This window comes from Vicugna pacos, chromosome 2 (assembly GCF_048564905.1).
Source record: "Vicugna pacos chromosome 2, VicPac4, whole genome shotgun sequence".
Classification (NCBI taxonomy): Eukaryota; Metazoa; Chordata; class Mammalia; order Artiodactyla; family Camelidae; genus Vicugna; species Vicugna pacos.
In genome coordinates this window covers 72,071,194-72,085,763 of record NC_132988.1, presented here as the reverse complement: position 1 = coordinate 72,085,763, position 14,570 = coordinate 72,071,194, and the positions used below count along the sequence as shown (strand labels likewise).

At 39.3% G+C, this 14,570-nt stretch overlaps 2 protein-coding genes and 1 long non-coding RNA gene across 8 annotated transcripts in view; 1 reads left to right on the top strand and 2 right to left on the bottom strand.

Moving 5' to 3' along the window:
• Positions 1-6,619, bottom strand: part of USO1 (USO1 vesicle transport factor) — a 66,761-nt gene extending 60,142 nt beyond the window's left edge. The window contains exon 1 of one of the 2 annotated variants that reach the window (XM_006198247.4): positions 6,334-6,619. In XM_006198247.4, the coding sequence (XP_006198309.1) occupies positions 6,334-6,399 (66 nt within the window). In that variant the 5' untranslated portion in view covers positions 6,400-6,619. The remainder of the gene's footprint in view (positions 1-6,333) is intronic. The other variant, XM_015251114.3, reaches the window with a different exon arrangement.
• A 159-nt stretch (positions 6,620-6,778) lies between these two features.
• The window catches only part of G3BP2 (G3BP stress granule assembly factor 2), a 70,760-nt gene continuing 62,968 nt past the window's right edge, over positions 6,779-14,570 (top strand). For 2 of the 4 annotated variants that reach the window (XM_072941624.1, XM_031689187.2), the window contains exons 1-2: positions 6,929-6,943; positions 7,034-7,153. The gene's annotated coding sequence lies outside the window, so the exon portion shown is untranslated. Of the gene's footprint in view, positions 6,944-7,033; positions 7,154-14,570 lie in introns of all 4 variants that reach the window. The other 2 variants (XM_072941629.1, XM_015251163.3) reach the window with 1 other exon arrangement.
• On the bottom strand, positions 7,037-13,539 carry LOC140686788 (uncharacterized). Of its 2 annotated transcripts, none has more exons than XR_012060707.1 (4): positions 13,501-13,539; positions 9,718-9,754; positions 8,961-9,061; positions 7,037-7,123 (listed from the first exon to the last, which is right to left on the bottom strand). It is a non-coding gene; the product is annotated as an uncharacterized lncRNA (long non-coding RNA). The 2 variants fall into 2 exon arrangements; XR_012060706.1 differs by having other exon boundaries at positions 13,429-13,529.

The window sequence follows — 14,570 nt, the reverse complement described above, 5'->3', positions numbered from 1 at the left end:
AAGACTATCAATCAATGAAAAAGGTAGGCTGTAGAACACTATAAACATTGCATCATTTATTTAAAAAAGATATAAATATGTTTATACAAATAATTCTACATTGCGTGATTATTCATAAAGGTCTGGAAGGAATTATACCAAACTAAGAACAGTGGTTATTTCCAGAAAGAGAACTGAAATTGGAGACTATAGTCAAAGAAAACTTAAACTTTACTAGTATTATTAAAAAAAAAAAACCCAAAACAAGACACAAAAACAAAAAAAACTTTACTAGTATTATTTGCCATTTTGTAATAAAGAAAATAAAAAGGCTAATTAAGTAAAATAATATGTATAACATCTTGTAGCTCATGCAGGTGATTACATATCAGGACTCTTCTCTTCAATAATTGCCATGTGAGATTAATAATTCTACTTATTCAGAAAAACATGAAAAGGACAAAAAAAACCCCACTAATAACCTGTAAATTGCACATAATCAGAAATACAACCTAATAACCTGAATTTAATGTTTATCTTGCTTACCAATGGTGCCATTTATTTTCATTCAATGATACACAAAGGAGACCAAAAAAGAAGCAAAGGAAACAGGAGTGACTAGGAAAGAAAAAAGTGAGATGAGGAATGTGAAAATAAAAAACCACGAAGTAAGGGACTGGGATTTCAAAATGCAGAATAGATAAACAAGATTGTGCTTTGTAGCACAGGGAAATATGTATAGGGTCTTGTGGTGGCTCAAAGCAAAAGAGAATGTGATAATGAATGTATGTATGTTCACGTATAAATGAAAAATTGTGCTCTACACTGGAATTTGACACAACATTGTAAAATGACTATAACTCAATAAAAAAAAGTTAAAAAAAAACCATGAAGGGGAAAAAAAGGTGGCATAAAACTAGGATGCTGAACGTACATTTAAAGCACACAGACATAATGTAGTTTGCAGTATTTTCTCACAATTCCTAATAGAAATCCATATATATATATATATATATACATATGCACATATATATTTTTTAGTTTTTCACTATTTAACTGAGATGCAAAAATGAGTCAGTAATGCCAATTTTAAAAAACTGAATTCAACCATTCAATCCTTTATTCAACAAATATTTATCAACCACCCAATGCCAACTTACTTGATGATGTAACTTTGCCTTCTTGAGGCTTAAAACATAGTTATACCTTCTTTGGAGAAAACTTCAACCATGACTATAGGACTAAAATAATTCATGTTAACTAACAGTCAATTCATTTATACTGATTTAATGGAATAAAAAAATGACTGTTTTAGAATTCAAGAAAGAGCCACAAATTTGTTTTAAATTGAAATCTATAACTGAGAAGATTTTACCAAACAAAGCAAAAGCCAGTCTTATCTTCAGATGATCTAAATTATTATAATCTAGAAAAGAAAAAAAAAAGTAGGACCATTACAAAGTCAAATACTAGTCTCTTTGCAGATAAATTCATAAAACTGACACAATTTATTTCCGTTACAATTACCAATAAGTCAGCCAAGGTAATAACATACTGCTTCATTTATTCTCCATGCTTTCTTTAAGTAAAGAAAAATGCTTTCCAAAAGCACACCCATTTAAGCAAGGCATCATAAGGAAACTTGTCTGCCAAATAACCTATCACAAATGCTGGCATCTCAAGGTCTAACACTACAAAAGTTTTCAAAATAAAGGTGACTAACTTTTTATACAAAGAATGCTTATGGCATTTCTGCCTGAGGTATAAAAATATAAGCATGCCTTTTCTATGGTATCTGCAACAGACAAAAACAGATAGAGCAGAATAAATAATAAGAGAGAAATGTGTAAAAAGAAGAGGAATGGAGGGGAGGGTATAGCTCAGAGGTGGAGTGCAAGCTTAGCATGTACAAGGTCCTGGATTCAAACTCCAGTACCTCCACTAAGTAAACAAACCTAATTATTTCCTCCCCTCCAAAAAAAAAAAAAAAAAAAAGGAAAAGAATAAAAATTTTAAAAAGAGGAGTGGTATTTGCTATCAAAAAACTTATATAGGAAATTCTTATATTCTCTCCTAAAAGATAATTCAACAGTGATTACAATTACTTCTCAAGCCATAAAGCATCAGGAATTATTTCTTAGGTATTCCAATGGGCAAGACATCATGAACTCCATAAAGCTGATGATAATGAAGGACTCCTAAAATGTAGCATTCCTTTAAAAATATATCCTCTAGGACAATTTTACCCAAATATGTTCCTCAGAACACTAGACCTACATGGTTTCCTGGAGGAAAAAAAAGGATATGATCCATTAGATCTGGCAAACACAATTTACTTTATATCTCCACCTTGAAAATATCTGAAAACAACACAGCACCTGTTTAATAAATCTTGTATAAATTTTAGGTTTTTTGTTTTGTTTTTGACCATAACACAGTACACTTCTTTAGTAACAAAATCCTTTTGAGTATACTTACATTCTTTGGAATACACTTTGGTATGTAAATTTTAAATAATCTCCATAAATAACCTTCAAAAAAGTAGTTTTCAATAGACACTACTTAAATATAATAGACGTCTTTGGTTACCAAAACGTAAATCATTACTATGATTTTCTCTGACCTTGTTATTGTAAAAGAGCTAAGAGAGAAAACATACCAGTTATGACACTGACCTGGTTATTAATGTAGAATATGAAACATGCATCCAAATATAGGAGCTTCAGGTTACTCATTTATAGTAACATGGTATATAATGTGCTTGACTAAACCAAAACTATGTCTAAATTTAAGTGCACATTCCTTAATAACAATTTTTATTAAAAGAAACTACAGCTGTGCCTAAATCGTTAGCCCTCGTGCTTTTTAAGCCAGCTGACCAAAGTCTGATCTAAAAAGACATGCCTTAACAGTATAGTAATTCTGCAAACCTTTTCTGGACTTTCACAACTTTCACGCCTGGAGACACAACTTGAGAAGAGAAAACCCTCCCTGTGATTTATCATCAAATATAGTTAACACTTCTTTTGGGATTTTCAAGAAACTTGCTTTTTAAAAAAGGTATCAGTTGGAAGGTAGATGCAAAATTAAGCATGACTGAGCCCTCAGAAGAATGAGTAGGATTTTTAATAAAAGTTAGTGTTTATTTGGACCTAGGAAAGTATGTCAAGGCTAAAGAAGCCTCAGTCATCAGCAATCAGTGCCTTTCTCTACTGAAGTAAAAAAGAGAAATCAAATTTAAAAGTATTTGACTCTAAAATATGAAAAATTTAACGTGAATGAAATTCTAGACTTAAAATATTCTGAACTTTATAGAATTACTGATACAAACAGAAATATCTACTACTTTGTTTCTGAAGAACATCTTAATAACAGTTCAGAGTTAGTCTTAACTGAGAGTATGAAAGCTAGGTACTATATAATCAATAATATAACTCTCACCCATATTTAGATGACACTTTAGTTAAAAGAAAGGAGGAAAGCAGTTAGAGCAGAGCAAATCTGAAAAATCCCTTAAGTTAAAGGTTTAAAATAATGAATTTCAATCAATCCAGAACTTTGATTCCTACAGTCTTTGAAGAGTATTGTTTTAGCACCTAGTAATTTGTAAACTGCCATGATTACAGATCTGTGATTTCTTCTGTAACACTACAATTAATTCATAACAAACATTTATTGATCTGGAAAAACAAAGATTAAAATACATATGAACACTCCCCTTAAGATACTTAAGAGCCTAGAAGAGATGGGACATATTTAAAGGGTAGAAAATGACAGAAAGCTTAAGAAATGAACAATCTAGTTAAAATGTAAAGATTTTCAGAAGGGGAAGAGACCACTGCAGTTTGGTGGCGGAAAGAGGTTAGGGGTGCAAATTAGGGAAGGCACTGATGATGGTCTTAAAGGAGAGGTAGACTTTGGACAATGAAAAGAGGCTTTCCACCAGAAAAAGATGAGAAAAGCACAAAAGGCAGAAAACCACAATGAAAATAATTTAATTTTGCAGAAATGGACAAAACTTACAAAATACTAACTGATAATGCAGAATTTAGATGTCCCAAGCTCTGGCAACTGGAATATCTAGGTCACATCAAGTCACCAATTAAAAGAGCTAATATTGTACCAACACATTTTACTGATGCTCTATAAATACTTCTGAATTAGTGATCCATTATCCCTTATACCTATTATTCTTCCTGATGGAATGAGATAATGAAACAAATTTTATTCATACTGTACCTCAGAGTAAACTATTAATTCTCTTCAGAAGACCAATTAGTTTTCCAATTTTGAGTATACATGTTCAACATTAGGCAAGAACAAAGACTCCGTACTTTACTTTCAGCTTATGTATACAAGATACACAAATAATACTCAAGCTCCATTTTGAAATCATATCAAAGCTATGTTGCTCCATTCACCATGGCAAGATCAAAGTTTTCTAGTCTCAACTCAGCAATATTGTGCAAGTTGCTTTAGTGCTCTGTGCCTCCGTTTCCTACCTTGTAAAATGAGAGGGTTCAACCTGGATGATCTGCAAAGGGCCTTTCAGCTTTAAAATCCTCTATTCAATTAACTGGACATCATCTTTTCTACAGAAGTCACTGTGACAAGGCTAACTATAACAAAAAAAAGAAACACTACTCTTCCCCTAAAAATGTAATAAAAAAAACCCTAGCCTTTATTGACTAAGTGTCAGGATCTTTATATTTCTTATTTCATTTAATCTTCATTACACCCATCAGAGTAGGCATTTTCCTTGTTTTACTCATAGGGTGTTAGCCATCTCTTGCCTGTTCAATCCAATTAGGGGTGGAAGGCAAGGACTCCAAAGCAAGCTCTAATAAACCACACTCTAAAATTTGGTGCGTCAAACAAAAATATCAGACATAAAATGAATGAACAAAAGCTGAAGATGGGGGCTGTGACTATGGTAACTTAGAGAGAGCATGGTCTTCTAGTAGGGCAACTCAGTTGCCTCATAGCCACATGGGAATGGACCAGCCAGATATGAGGTGTGTGTGTGTGTGAAAACTCCTGATTTTTCAAATGAAGGAATAGCTCTAAATCAGATTTGTGAGGTTAGTTTTATTACATTACATAAACTTACAAAATTCCCAGATAAGTATTAAAATATGGGCATCAGTAGTAAAGCCTAGGCTTTGATGTAAGGTAAACTTTGGTTGAATCCTGGCTCCATTACTATCAGTATGACCTAGGTCAAGTTACTTCACCTCTCTAAGCCTCATTTCTTCATTTCTAAAGTGATGATACTACTACCTATCTTGCAGGCTGGTTAGGGATTTAAGAAGAATGTGGACTATAACGAGTTCAGCACAGTAACCAGCGCAAGGTAAGAGCCTGACAAATGAAAGCTATTATTTACTCTTTAGGATTCCAGCAACACAGAACATAGGATATATGTTCATAGACAACCCAGTTATGTTTACGAATACTATCCAAAGTTTACCTTTAAAATATCATACTTTGTCGCTTTTTTGTAGATTCAAAATTACACTGAATTTCAGTTTATGTTTAAAAATGTCACACACTCATTTCTAATCGACACTAAGCAAAATTCGAAGTAAGTTTATCCTAAACCTAAAATATAACCAACTTATTAAATACTATTTTCAGTGGCTAACAGTTTTTTAAAGTGATACTGCAAATAGTGTTACCACGAATTCTAAATAGGTTTCATGGAAGGGAAATGTGTTCCCAAGCCGGTTTGTGCGCAAGAGTCCTACAAAGTCCAAACGAGTATTTCCCAAATATATGGGTGAGCCTGAAAAACTGGGTCCTAACTAATAACACCTAGCAGAACGACCTTCCTCCAGTTAAAGGGACAGGAGCAGGTGGTTTTGTGCCCCAAACTATCGTATTATTCTTAGTCACTTGCTCTGGTTCAACATCTGGGTTTTAAACCTTGCAGTCTTTCCCAAAGCCCCATTCCAGACCGCGAGGGAGGGAGCTGGACTTTAGGTTCCTCACCGCCAGTGGAGACACAAGCGAAACGGGGAGAGGCCCACTGCCCCGAGGGGAGTGGGAGACAGGTCAGGCCACCTCTGCCCGGGATAGATCGCCCGCTGACCACCACCAAGCGGCCTGCGGAGCATCGGGGCGCGGCTGCTGTCAGCAGGGCCGAGCCGCTGCGCTGGGGGCTGCCCTGGGGGCGTGAAGGAATACCTCTGGGGTTTCGGGAGACGTAGGGAGGCAAGAGGGCAAAGGGGGAGGTGGCGTGTGGATCCCTCGGGCCCATGGTGGGGCGAAGGAAGTGACCCCCGGACCCCTGAGTCCTCCGTCCCGGTTCCTACCCGGACCCTTCCCAAGTCCTGGACCCGCCGTTCCTCTCACCGTCTCGGCTTCTGTGTGCTGTGGTCCGGCACTCTGACCCCCCATAACTCCGCGGAGGAAATTCATTTTGCCGCTCAGCCACCGGCTCTACCGGCCCCTTCGAGAAAGAAAAGATAACTCCCCCTGTCCTCCCCAGGGCCTGGCTCCCAAGCCCGTACTCTGCACCCCTCGGCCGCCGCCACCACCGCCTCCTACTCGGCGGCCGCTCCAGCCGCCTAAGCCCGGAAACAGCCGCCACTGCCGGTCGAGATGCGCATGCGCGGGGACGTGGCATTACGTGGCGGCTCGAAGGGCGAAGGCAAAGGGGGAAAGGAGGCGAAAGGAGGCCTATGGCGCGGGTCCGCCCACGCCCCGCCCACAGTACAGGCCCCGCCTCCCGCCGCAAGGACACGCCTCCTGCTCCCGCCCTTCGCTAGCGGCTCCTGCTGGCCCCAACTACCCACGTGGTCGGAACCCGGCCCTGCGGGCTGGAGAGGATTTAGACAGTGTAAGCGTTTCGGCTTGCAGGGGTGTTTAGTTGTCGCCGAGCGAGACTTTACTGCAAGCTTTCAAATCTGGAGTCGTATTTTGTTGAGTCGAAAGTGAAATTTTCCTTCGGCCGACGTGACAGGTAAGGGGTCCAGGCCCCTGGGAGGTTTTGTTTGGTTTTGCGGTGTAGCTTTGTGGCCTTCTTATCCCGGTAAATTGCATTTCTTCACAGGGCTTTGTTTGGTGGTAAAAAGGGTGCCAGAGTCCCCTCGTTCCACCGCCACCGGAGGGCGCATTTCTCAGCTCTTGCTCTTCAAACCTGCTAAAAGGAATTCCTGGATATAAACACCAGGTACACCGCTAATTTTCAAGTAGTGAGGAGGAAACCAAGAGAACCCTGCATTTAGCTTACTAGAGAAAACACATTGATCTGCAATGTCAGTTTGGCAGTTAGTAGCATGATGTTCTTAACTCTAAACCCCTACATTTTGAGGTTTTTTTTTTAACATGAAAAATCTCATTTTTCATATCACTATGCCTTGTGTCTTTCGAAATGACAGTGCCAGGTACAAATGCCTATGGCGTAGTTTGTAAATGTCTTGAACCTAAAAAGCTCAGGATCTCGTTAGCTAACTGATTCATACACCTCTCTACACGGATGTTTCACAGATCTCAGATACCCCAGCGTCCTTTAAAGAAAAAAAAAAATCAGTATGCGTCTTCTCTGTGCCCTGCCCGGCTCATTTGTACCATGAGCTAAATAACTGCCTAAGCTAGAAGGGGGAAGCTGGAAGAAATCTGAAACTCTGGATTTCACCCCCATATGTCCAGTAGTCAAGCCCTATCATGTCTATTCATAGAATATATCTCAAATAGGTCTCTGCTCTCCATCCTCTCTGCCTATGACATGGTTTATCTTCTCATCATTTTCCACCGAGATTGCACCAATAGCTTTCTAACTAGTTTGTCTGCATTCAAGCCCTGGCTTCCTTCCATTTCAGTCTCCAGTCCACCCTTGGGTGAGCCTAACAATGACAAAACATTTGTCCGTGTTGGTCTTCTTAAAAATCCTCCAGTCGTTGCCCATTCTCTCCGTAATAAAATCCCAACTCCTTAGCTTGGTGTACAAGCCTGTTAATGCTCTGGCTATTTTTTCCTGTCTTTCTTGTTTCTGCCTCCCCCACATACTCTGGATGTATGCTTGGATATGCTCTTCCCCTCCCTCCACTTCATCAAGGAAACTCCTGCTAGTTTCTTACGACTTAACTCTGACATCTTCTGAAAGCTCTCCCTGAAATCCAGATACATGCGTATATGTTAGCACTTTGCAGTTGTTGATATGTAGGAAGCTCTCAGTAAATGCCTGTTGAGCTGGACTGTTAAGGGCATGACTCTGTTATTCATTTTTATGTCTCTGTGGCTTACTATTGTCTCCTAAAAGGTGAAATTGATGGATAAATGAAATAAACACTACAGGATATATGAAATATTATGCTGAGGAAGAAGGTCCTTTTTTCATCTGTAAGGAGGGATTGTAGCTACATATCACAAAGGCTATGGTGCAAGTTCCTTTCCCAGTGCCAAGGTTTTAAGCCTGAGTGACTTGGAGAATGGTGGGGATCATACTGTCAAAAATACTGTACGCTAAGCATTGTCCTCTACTTTAAAACTAGACACTTGACATTTTGCTTCAGACATTTTCCATGGGGGCATTTTGTTGCAGCCTAAAAACAGTAACGAATAAATGCTCAGGATTTTTATTACCAAGTAATGTGTGCAAAGAACTTCATCCAGTCCTTAAGCCTCACCTTCTCCCTGTGCCCCGACTCTTTCCCATTATCAGGGATAAAGCTGTGAGATAGAGTGGGGCTCATGGATGTCTATTACATGTATTATTTGGTGATAAAAAGTAGTGCCTTGACATTTTAGCAGACTTGTTTTAAGGCACTCGTTTTTTTAACTTGCCCAGCTTTGTTTTAAGTTTTGTTGAGTGTAGTAAGTCACTAACAGCATACGTACTATGAATTTTCCCTTCATTTGACCTGGTTTCTTCCCTACCAGCATCCACTCATCAGAAAGGACCGTGGGCAGGAGGGATGGTTGGTGCAGAGGAGATGAGGGTGGAGTCCCCAGACTTCCTCTTGACCTCACAGTCTTACCTCTCTCCTGATGTCTGGGAAGGGGTGGAGCTGCTCGCCGCTTCCAGGGTCAAGAGGAGGCAGAGAGGGTACAGTGGCTAATTTTTACCCTCAGGTGGGGTCTGAAAGGAGAGCAGAGGCATCATCACTCTGGAACAGCCATGAAATTAACTCAAAAGAGAAAGGAGATTACATACAAATCTACTTCCACTGATTTTATAGAGAAAAGTCAAGAGACCGTGTCTTGTTCCTATTTCTACCCTTTAATCAAATCATCTAGCATAATTCCTTGAACATGGCAGATGCTCAAGAACCATTTCTTGTTTTTTTTGGGGGGGTAATATTTATTTATTTTGTTTATTATCATTATTATTTTTCATTTAATGGAGATATTGGGGATCAAACCCACCACTGAATACTAAGCATGCTCTCTCCCCCATAAGAGATGGGTTTTTTTGTTGTTTATTTATTTATTTTGATGGAGGTACTGGGTATTGAACCCAGGCCCTCATGCATGCTAATCATGAATTCTACCACTGAGCTATACCCTCCCTAAGAACCATTTCTTAAATAAAGGAAAACATGAAAAATTGTGACTGCCTGACTTACGCCATTATACTTTTAATTTTCACAACGCTAAACGTTTAGTATACGAATGCCATGAACCATTGAAATATATATAATGCAAAATTTTTAAATTTGTGTAAATAAAAACGATTTTTCTGACAACTAACAAAGTTTATTGGTTTGAAATCCATTTTTAAAATTGCTTCCTTACATGCATTGCTCTTCCTGGAAAAAACTTCGTTTACCCCCTGAAAATAAATAAATAAAAATTAAAATTGTCTCCATACAATCCCCTATTTCAGTGGCTCTCTTCAGTGGCCCATTTTCCACATCCTTTCTTACTTTCTAGTGGCAAACTCAACAATAACATTGAAATATCATTGCACAAGATTGTTTTTTGGATGAGGCGGGGGTAGTGATAGGGTAGAATGTTGTCCATACCTGCTTACAAGGATGAGTAGAAGTGATAATCTATGTTTGAAATAAATCACATACAGGTTTTTAAAGGCTAGTTACTAGAAAGTCAGGGTTCAAAAATATTGTTGATAAAATTATGCATTACTAGGGGGAGGGTATAGATCAGTGGTAACATGCATGCCCAGAGTGCATGAGGTCCTGGGTTCAATCCCCAGTGCCTCCATCAAAAAAATAATAAATAAATAAACCTAATTACTAGCCCCCGCAATTTTTTTTAAAGTTATGCATTACTATCCATTCCCCAAACAACACACAGCAAAATAAGTTGATAATGATGAAGCAACAATTGAAATTCATAACCAATCAATAATAACAATATCAAACACATGTGTATTCTTCCTTTGCTAGACTCTGTTCAAGGGGCTTTACATTAAATGTTGAATTAATCCTCACAACAGCCCTAGGAGGTGGGTAGTGTTAATAGCCCCATTTTTCAGATGGCGAAACAGGCAGAGTAACTTGCCTGATGTACAGCGAGGAAGTGGCAGAGCTGCGACATCAGTTGGCATTCTGGCTCCAGAGCCTGTGCTCTCATGTACTGTGCTATCTGATCCCTCTAGACTCAAGGCAGTGATCATGCACTAAGTAGAAAGGTGGTCTACAAGCCCCTGTCTGGCCCCTGTCTCCCTCACCTCATCTGCTATTTTCCTTCCACTCCAGCGACACTGGCTTCCCAGTGTTTCTGAAATTTGCTTTTCCTTCATGGCCTTTGCACTTGTTCTTTCCTGTATTTTGTTGTTTGTTGTTGTTGTTAATGGAGGAACTGGGGACTGAACCCAGGACCTTGTGCATGCTGAGCACAAACTCTACCACTGAGCTCTACCACCCCTCCCTGCCCCTTCCTGTATTTTGGATGCTTGCTACTCTACCCACATAGAGAAATGGCTCACTTCCTCACCTTATTTAAGTCTGCTTATATGTTACTTAGGTCTCTCCTGACTGTTCTAAGTTGAAGCCTCCCCATACTCCTCCCTCTGCTCTGCTTATTTCTATTACACTTATCAGTCTGCTCCGTTATTCTCCCATATAGATTATTTCCCCATATTTCATCAGATCTAAGATGCCATCAAGTGTACCTCAGAGAAATGAAAAAAAAAAAAAAAACCCTTGCCAATTATGAGATACCATCTACTAAAAGATGCACCCCAATTTTAGGTTTCATAAAATGTGAAGAAATTTTCATCATAGGAGTAACAGAGTATAGTATGTATTTTACATCTTTATCTTGTTTATTGTATGTTTCCCCACCATCACCAGAAGGTAAACCTATAAGGGTAGGGATTTTAGTCCTTTTGTAAGCTGCTCTATCTTCAGTGTTTAGCACAGTATCTGACACATACCGCTTGGTAGCTCTCTAATGGATGAATGAATTCCACAAATGAAAAAATTCCCACTTTCAGCTTATATGCATGGGAGCAGAAATTCCTCAGTACCGCTGCATTGTGTGGCCACCAGACTTCCTCTGTAGAGTCTGAATCAGGGTCCTCAGAAAATATTATAAACTAATTTTAGTTTATGAATATTCTGTTGGCTTTCAATGACCAACTTAGTGATTAGCCTTTAGTCTTCTGTAAAGGTGAACATCTGTGGAAGGATGGACTTAATTTTTAGGATCAGATAGCAGCCCATTAGGAAAACCATCTCAACCTCCCAGTGGCCAGCTCACCTTGGTCTGAAATTCATTACACTAATGCAGCTGTTGTCATCACCACTGACTCCTATTACTACTTCTTTTTAAGACAGGTAATACATTCACATGATTAAAATATAAAGTACACAAAGGGTGTTTAGCAAAAAGTTCTCCCTACTGTTCCTTGGCCCCCCAGGCAATTAACAGAAATAATTCTTGTTTATTATTCCAGATATATGTGTATGTTATTTCTCTCTTTTAATAACACAAATAAATACAGCACATCATACACATTGTTCCATACCTTACTTTTTCCCATTTAATACACCTTGGAAATTGTTACATATAAGAAGAGGTATTTGTCATCCTTTCCATGAAGTGCTTTTAAAATATTATTTAAAGCCCTAAGAATTCTTTGGAAGAGGAGGGTGCAAGAAAGTAGGTTCTGGGCCCCCCATCCTGCTCCATTTGATCGATTTCATTGGTTTATACTTTCTATTTCCTTTGAACAAAAGATTCGGAGACTAAAATGTTGGACAGCCACCTCTCTTAGATGTGAAACGTGACCAAGGCAGGGACTTGGAATAGTTAAGTAGTCTCACATGCTCTAGAGTACAGGATTCAAATTCCTGTTCTACCTGTTTTGAGAACAATAATAATACCCTCCTCATGTGGTTGTCAGGATTCTTTTAAATAATAGCTTTAATGTGCTTAGTACTTTAGTACATGAAACAGAGTAAGTACTCAATAAAGGTTACAGTGGAGACCCACACATCTTTGGTGTGTATCATCAGTTTCTTAACAACCGAACATTTAAAGATATTACCCTGTAATAGTACTCAACTCAAACTTTATTGGTTCATGTTACTGAAAATTCTGTTAATTCAGAGATGCCTTAATCTGGGGCATTTCAAGGTAATCTCTCCAGCATCTGGGCTTTCATTGTATCTGGACTCTGCTCTTTATATTGGTTTCTTTCTCTGACTCCATACAAGGGCAAGATGGCTGTCAGTTCCTGCAGTCCTGTAGTCTCCCAGGACCAAGTTCATGGAGGGCGACTCCTAACCTCTCTCCTTAGTATCCCAGCAAAAATCCTTTTATGATTCATTGGATCTTACAGTGGCACATGCCCATGTGTCTGGTCCATTCCTACAGTCCAGTGTGTGAGATGCTCTGATTGGCTTTGATTCACATGCCCACCTCTAAAACAAGCACTGGGAGTCCTCCCCTCATCTCAAAGCATATGGCATTAAGAACAGGGGAACAGGGACTTTCTTCAAAAGAAAGCTGGGATACTGCGCCAGGAGAAAGTTTATCAGGATAGGAAAGACAATAGATGCTCACTATGTCCCCTCATAGACTTGACTGCTTGCCATTTTTTTTAAGAATGTTTTTTCCAGTAGTGCCACTAGTATTTGCTAATGTCAGTTCTGTTCTGCAAAAAGTTCAGAAGATCATGTTGTAGTATTTAATAAAAGTAATTTTACATTGCTTCGTATTTATATCTGCAAACAAAGCTCTACCTACAGCCTCTTTTAAAAAAGTACAGTAAACCTGTGTTTCCATTCTATGGAATGGAATAATAATAAATAAAAAATATAAAATGAATGTATTTATGTAAATTTATTACAATAAATAAATAATAAATAAAAACAATCAAGAGGCTTGCTTACTTATGAAACACCTAAATTAACAAATCCCATTTTTCAGCTCCAAAGAACTTTTTATAAGACTGTTTATTGAGGGACAAATTTATCAGATCCAGGCCCTGGCACTCTATGCCCTGTGGAAAATTTGTGGACCCTCCACACCCACCGTGTTCTCCCTGCCCCACAACTAGTGAAACAGGCAGGTCCTGAAGAGCCAGGATGGGGTTGAAGGTTTTACCTTCCCATTGCACAGCTAGACCAAGTCCTTTGAAGTTCCCATTACTGAGTGATGCCAAGATTCCATGGAAGCTTAAGATGACATTATGGAGTCATTGCCACCTTCACCAGCAATCCATGTTCCCAGAGCAAGTTGCAGCTGATCTGTCTCACTGGTCTGAGTCTGTGGCCAAGTGAGTCCAAAAGCAGGGGACTCTGTAGGCTATCTCCTGAGAGGACAGGCTGTCAGTGCAGATGGGGCCTCCAGCAGGACGCAAGCTGAGCTGGACAGGAACTATTCAAAGCCATGTCAGACCTCCCAGGTCCCCTCTTTCCCCTGTTCCAGTTCTTTAATGATGTGGACTGTAAGGAACCAAAGGCCTGTGATTGGTGAATACACTGTACGAATAATTGGGATGGCTGCAATAACTTGTAAATATTAGGTGGAGGGTCCAGAACTGGCATACAGTTTGAGGAAAGAAGAGGGAGTTGGGCGTGGACATAATGTCTGCTAGCAGCTCAGGAGTCCCTGGGGTAGAGGAATGAAAGATGAGCTCATGAGCACGAAAAGGCAAAGGAGAGAAGACTGCTGTTTGGCTGTTCCCTGATGCTGCATTGCCCAGGGTCCTCACACACCGCACGAATCGTGGGTAGTATAAAGAGCTGCAAGAGCTCCAGCTTACTCTCCCCACTACCCTCTTCCCACCGCCAATACCCCCATACACACATGGCCCTTCCAGAGCACAGCCACAGTCTGTGACTCCAAAGTGGCCCAGACCCTTTCTTCCAGTGTTCAGTGTATCTTAAATAGCTCAGAATCCAAGATCTCAGTGGGCCATTGCCACAGCCAGCCTCCTTCCTGTGAGGGTGCTGCTATGTAGGTCTGGTAGGTACAAGAGCATCTGGGTCGAAGCAAAATGACTCTACTGGTATTTTGGTACTTATTTCATAGTATAATAAATATTAAGATCTTTGTTTTTTTTAAAGCTTAAAATTCATCCCATTTAAAACAAATCAATGAAACTACATATTTAACACCTTTCATTTTAAGAGAATAAGTGATTCCAAATTCTGTTGTGTCCTTCAACTTCA